The 6,875-nt window shown below is 41.8% G+C and overlaps 1 protein-coding gene across 3 annotated transcripts in view; it reads left to right on the forward strand.

Annotated features, from left to right (window-relative positions):
• The window catches only part of RFTN1 (raftlin, lipid raft linker 1), a 94,765-nt gene extending 92,343 nt beyond the window's left edge, over positions 1-2,422 (forward strand). For all 3 annotated transcript variants that reach the window (XM_021538144.3, XM_077787256.1, XM_021538142.3), the window contains exon 10: positions 1-2,422. In XM_021538144.3, coding sequence (XP_021393819.2) covers positions 1-438 — 438 coding nt within the window. In that variant the 3' untranslated portion in view covers positions 439-2,422.
• Positions 2,423-6,875: the final 4,453 nt, after the last annotated feature.

A 6,875-nucleotide genomic window follows, 5' to 3' on the forward strand; every position in this document is an offset into this window, starting at 1 on the left:
TTTCACTGGAGGTTCTCCAAAGAAGACATGCACAGCAGAAAAATGAAGAATTCCACAAAGGCTAAATTAAGTACTAGGGAGAAGCAAAGGGCACAGGAGAAGCAGGAATTTGAAGTCACAGAGAACACGAGAAACTTAGAAGCACAAATCTCAAGAGCAGCCCAGCCTGATCCAGAGCAGCAGCCGGATGATGTCATAGACTTGGGAGAGGAGGTAGCCGGGACCAACGACGGTGGTGCCCACCACGATGGGGCATCAGCGGAGACGTGTCCTGCCAGCTGTGACACTGGTGACAATGCCGGGCAGGCCTGCCTCAGCCAGAGCGTGCCCGGCTGCCCCGCGGGCAAGGCCGCGGAGGGCGGGGGCTGCGCGCCAGGGCCGGATGGCTGCAGCGGCAGCGACGGGGCAGCACTGGACGGGGACTGCTCCTGCGAATAAGACCTACTTTTCAGGAACCCTGTGAGTGGCTGATACTTTGCCAAGACAAAATAACAGATTTTGATAATCCCCACCACTAACTGCCGTTGCTCAGCGCAGCATTTCTTTTGCATTTCTTTGACTTATTTTGCTCCTTAGACTCTGGTATCTTAAGTATCTACAGGGCCCAGATTTTTCAACCTACAGAATCTGCAAAATTCCTTACACTGTACGTAGTGGGAAATGCTCTCCTGGAGATACACTTTAAATTAAAAAGTAGGGAGGGACAGAAATCACACCTTTATCCATGACCAACCTTAGCAAACTAGCTTTGAGCCTGGGTCAGGGCAAGTGTTCTGGTCTGTCAGATTTTACTGTGTAGTCCTTTCTTGTACATGTAGCTTTTCTGGAGAAGTTATTGTGCCAGGTGTTATTTTGTCACTAGGCTTGTAGTATCATAAAAATGATAGTTTTTATCATAAAAATGACTTCAAGAAGTTGAAACTGAAGTTGGAAAGCTTAGATAAGATGGCTGTTATCCATATCTATCTCCAGGAGTACACTCACTGATGATACTCTCTTCTGAATTTTATCAACCTTTACAGATCTTCAAGCAATAAGCAAATCTTGTACCAGTCCAGGCACAGTGGGCAAACAAACCCCATGGTGAATCTGTGAGGTGGATGATTTCAGTACAAAAATGCAATTTCCTATTTGGTCTTTGTCAATCCACAGTTCATCAGTAGCGTGGGGGCTTCAGAAGACAGAAAAACAGGAAACGAAAAGGCAGGTAAAAAGTACTTCTGTCAGTGGTTATCCTCACTAAAATTGGAATTAGATGTTACCTCCTGACCTTTTCCAGGTGGTTTAACACTACTTCCTCACTGTTATGAAATACCTTGTGGTAAAGAACTGAAATTGTACACAGTCGTCCATGGCCAACAAATGTCACTAAATGACCTTCCAAAATGAAAATACCTTAACAAACCATTTTCTTGGTACAAGTAACCATATTCTGGGGCTGATACCTGAGGGAATTCTGTAAAATTACCAACATTTTTATGTTTGAAGCTACATAAAAATATTTACAAGTGAATGTACATGTAATATAGTTTCTGTGCCAATGTTCTCCAAGTACTTCAGTATTTCTACAAATGTAGGAAGGAGTGGTTTCTCTCTTCTTAACGACCTTCATCCTTATTTAGAAGTGGTCAAGTAATCTGGTAACAAGATGAGAAAAACATTGTGAATTCCCCTGCTTTTCTTGTTTTAAAGCAAGAGGTAGAGCTCTGTAAGTGATTTGCTGTTTTTTCTCTGGACTGATTTGTGCTTGATAATTTTCCTTAGTCTTCAAATCAAAATGCTGTAAAAAGGACTATGTTCTGTATCAGATGTGCACCTAGAGTGGTTCAAAAGTATCTTTCATGCCTTAAAATTATTCAGTTGGCAGAACATTGCAGAGAAGGGAAAAATTACATCACTTAAATATTCATTTAATTGGGATGAAGGCACTCAAGTTTAAACCATTTGATTTCACACACACAAAGCGCAGTGGTATAGTTTTGTCATTGATTAAAGAGTGTTTTATTTTGAATTCAGTGGTTTAACCACAGGACTGTAAATAACTTCACTTTCTGATGCTATTTTTCAATTGTTTCATTTGGTATTTTAAGATGACAGTGGGGTTCCAATAGCCTCAAAAATAGGTTGCTGCAGTTGTTCTGCTTAAATGCAAGGTCTCTGCTCTGTACAATTTTAAGTTCCTGTTTGCAGATTTTTTTAGCATAAGATCCTTTTACTGATGGTTTCTATCTCAAGCTTTGTATTAATCTTGTTTAAAAAGTCACAATATTTAATGAACGTTTTGCTAGTAGAAAGTGTTGCAGTAGAAAGACCTCTCCAAATACTTTTTAATAGAAAACGTTTATTGGATTGCAATATGACCTTGTTTAACTGAATCCAAACTGCTTACAAAACTAAAGAGAAAATAAAGGTCATGAGGAGATTCCTTATTTGTGGTGTTTGCACAAATGCCAATTATTCATCCTCAAAAGGAGGAACTCGGTTCTCTAAGTGGTGATGAGGGGAAGCTCCTTACTACTGAATTAGCAGTAGTTACTGGTGCTACAGAACTGGCTACTTCGTTTTCCTTTCCCAAGAGAGCATGGAAGGGCCTGTGGGGAGTGGGGAAGTTGCACTTGTTTAAGTGAAGGATTGATTTAAAACTTTGTTCCTGTAAAAGCTGGGTTATGGTTGGGAGGAGTCAAAGAGAACTTGAATGCTTTTTCAGTTTCAAAAGGGCAGCTGGTTTGGGATTTATAATCTCATAATCAGTTCCAAGATGTGATTTTGAATTACTCTGAGCTGGTTCAGCTGCCTGAAGCTGTGTGTGTGCTTGTACTATGCTCCTGTCCCAAGGAGAGTGAGAGAGCATCTCTCAGACAGATGATCCAGATGTGATGAGGGCTGGGGAAGACAGGTCTGTGGTGCAGCAGCAAGGCTCCACAGCTGTTATCTGCATTTTATCTCAGCTGCCTTTGCCATTTTGGGCCTAAAAAAGCAGGACCACCAGAGTGGCCAGGGAAGTGAAAGACAGCAGTCAGCAAGTGGTCATCTGAACAAGCCACCAGCTGTTAGGCAAAAGTTCAAAGGAGAAAATCCAGCTCAGGCATTGGAATAGGTTTCCTGGGGCAGTGACGCAAATGCTGGAGGTGGAGTCACTGTCCCTGGAGGTGTTTAAGAAAGTCCTGTATGAGGCAAATGAGGAATGTCAAAGAGGAGTGGCTGAATTAAATGAAAGATAGAAAAGGGTTTTTAAATTTCAGCAAAGAGCGGGGAGCAGGGGCAGGGGGGTACAACTACGTTGAGTAGGGTGTCCAAACTCTTGAAGCATCATAACGAAAACAAGTATGTTAAGAGAGGTGAAGTGCACAAACAGTGGGACTGGTACTTCAGCTTTGATTTGATTTTTTTTTCTGTGCACTTGAAACAGTATAAAAGATGTAGCCCAAAGTAGCTTTAATATATGTGTGGAAATGAAGCTAAATATAAAACAATATACCCATTTCTCCCTAATTTGACTCCTCTGTCAGCCTCGATTTCTGAGGTGAGCAGAGGAAGGGCTCTGCATTTGGATACCCTACTTTTTCTTTGTAGTTCCTGTGACTCTACATTTGCCTCAGGGAGCCAATTATAGGGCAGAAATGAAGCATGATCAGCCTTTCATGCAGGAATTTCATCCTTCCAGAACTGAAGAGTATAAGAAGAGCAGATACTAATTTCTTGCTGATAAACGTTTCTCAAAAGTATGAGAAATGCCAGCAAACAATACACCTACAAATTGTACTTGTAGATATAATTCATATATCTCTGATGCTGTTAGTAAAGATTTCCTTTTGGCTTTAAAAGGTGATCCTTGCCAAAGCCTCCATCCTCAGGAAGGTGCCTGTGGTGCTGGATGTGGCAGCTGACTCTAATCAATACCTTACCTGTACACTGAAGGGGGAAAAAAGGCTTTTCAGTTTTAAGTGCTTTCTGTTACTTACTTATAAAAGCACTCTAGTAACTAAAACGATGTAATGATAACTGAATAGCCACTCCTTTTCCAGCTATTTGATGCAAATACTATAGGAATATTTGATACTCATTGTACCAGATGAGACATGGCAAACTGGTATAATATGTGTCACAGGAAGAAGAGAAAGATAAAGTCTAACAAGGCTGCAACACCAGGTAACTCACAAACCATCTCATTAAGTTTAATATAAATGTATAGATGGACACATATCTCATTCCTCATCCTTTATTGCAAAAACAAAAAAAAAGTTACTAGTCTATTTTTTCTCCTTCAGTTGCTCCTTAGCTGATGGCACAAGTGTAAGAGGAATAAACATTTCCTATGATGACAAGATTCACAAAAGTGATGAGAATATTTCTCCAACTCAGTAGCAGTTGAACAGCAGGGGCTGCTCTCTGTTCTCACCAGTGCAGGCCAATATCACATTTATTGAATTATTTGTAGACCATGTGTTTAAATGGGTTAATGTTTCTGGGATGTTATTTTTGTCTTCATTTATGGCAGAGTCAGATCCAATAACAGACTTTAAGGTGAAACTGACATCTCACTAAAAGACCACAAAACTCTTTAGAAATAGACTTCCAAAAGATTCTTAAGTGTTAACAGGAAAAGGCTGTGGAGGAAGGGGATGTCAATAACTTTCCCGACTTCTTGGCTTAGAAGCAGCATTTATTACATGATAAGAAAGGACTTCTTGCTCACAGTACCAGAGGCTACCACTGTTTTGGTGGGGGGGGGCAGGGGGTATGAAATAATTAATTCTTGTCCATGTTTTGGGGCAGTGTATGTATGTTTCATCCTGCTCTTCAAGTGGGTGAGCCCACACAATTAGATGTGTCCTTGCCCCACAGCACTCAGGCTGAGTGTAACAGGGGATGACAGAAGGAGGTTAGAGGGAAAAGAAGATGATGACAGAAGCAAAGGGTTTCAAAATGCCTTTTGTTAAATGGACATTTTGGTACAGGTCTAAGGAAGGTTTGTGAAAGAGATGTAATTTGGGCTGCAGAAAGCCTCTGCATTAAGGGAAGAAAAGGGTGTACCAGTTTATAATTCATGAAATTATTTAGAAGTCATAAGAAAAACAACATTTAAAGGCTTCTTAGAATCTTTTTATCATGACACTGTTAAAACACAGATGAGCCTAGTGCATGGCTATTTTAGGGCACCAGTACTTCCTGATAGCAATGTATTGCACGTTCCTAGGAAAACCCTGCTTCTTTCAAGAATCAAGATCTGACATGTCAGCTGCGATCTCTGTGAACACAAAACACCCTTGGTGTTATTTTTTGTGACAAGCACGTTGTCCTATTTACATTCTAGAGTGAACAAACAAGGAAGTATTCATTGAAATAGGGGTACTCAGAAGAAATCTTCCTCTCATTTGAGGAGGAGGGATAGGATGAGACATCCCCTCTGGGCCTGCAGTGGCTGTGCAGGGGGGCAGCGATGGCAGCTGGCGGTGGCACTGCATGGAACAGAAGCACAGACCTAAGTGTAGGCAGCAGAAACTTAGGAGCAAAGCCTCATCACAGTACTATCCCCAAAAGTTAACTTTTAAAGGTCCATCAATCAGATTCACCCTTCCTGATGGAAAATACAGCCTGTCCTTAAGTTCCATGTGTGCTGGGTGGCAGCAGGTGTGGCCTGTTCCCTTCAACACTCAGGAAGCACTGCCATTATTTCATTTGTTTATCAGCTCCTGACATAGTCCCAGGAGCAGCTTCGTGCTTTGCTCAGACTAAGGCCTGGCCTTTCCCAGCAGGGCTACCTCTGCAGTCTGAGGATGAGGTGCACATGGATGTGCCAGTAAGTAGCCTCCAAGCTGTACAACAGACCAGACTGATAAAAAGAGAGTAGAACTGGAGTATGCTGGAGGTGAAATGACTTCTTGGGAGAGAGCTACAGCTGGGCTCGAGGCCTTCTCAGCCAACCACAGGGAAGTTATGCTTGTAAAACAAAGTGCTTCACACCAAGGTGATTGCAGCAGGCTGGGACCTGGCTGGTAGTTCAGTGTCTCTGCAACCCCTATTTAAGGCAGAGCAGGGAGACACTGATGACCAGGACCTTGCTGCATTACCTAGTTTACTATGTCTGAAACATGTAACTCAAGGAAGGGAGCCACTAACAAAGGGAAGGCCTTATCCATCTAACATTTTTACTAATTCAGTACTAATTGAATATTTTTGATATTGTTCCTGATTGAGGTCTTCAAATGTACAGCAGGAATCTCTGCCACTTAAGGACTTGAACTACCTATGCAGATAATTAACAAATTCATTATAGATTCTGTTGGTCTCCTAATTTCTATGATTAGTTTTTCTAAAAGTTGGACAAAGAAGGTTGATTCAGGAAGGGCTCAGGTATTGGCCCTTACACCTAGAGGTACACTCATGCCTTGCAAGACCAACCTTTCCAAAGACTTTTCTCCAAGCAGTATGCCCTGGAATCCCCTACAGCTCTGTACTTCATGCAGCAGGACTCTGGAGATTTCCCACCTTGGCTGTTGCTGACCAGTACTGCTTTTGAGGACACGACCCATGTAAGCACAGTTTTGGCTGAACACCTCAGCAGAGGATACAGGCTCAGGGGAGGAATTCCTATGACTGCTGCACTCTGCACTTTAAACTCAGGGCTAAACAGGATTATGAGAAAATGTCTTTGTCAACACAACTGACTTCTTTACATAAACCACATAAAAGGTGGGTTTTTTTCTTCTGAGAAGAAATGGCAAGAGAAGGAAGTCACAACACAGCAGCTCTTTTATAATAATAGTAAATGTGTTATATAGAACTGGGAGGGAAGCGTGTCAGCTCATTTGGAGCAGATTCAGAGGTTGTGGCCTGAATGATCCTTACAAACATATCTGGCATTGTTGCACAAC

This window comes from Lonchura striata, chromosome 1, assembly GCF_046129695.1.
Source record: "Lonchura striata isolate bLonStr1 chromosome 1, bLonStr1.mat, whole genome shotgun sequence".
NCBI classification, from domain to species: domain Eukaryota; kingdom Metazoa; phylum Chordata; class Aves; order Passeriformes; family Estrildidae; genus Lonchura; species Lonchura striata.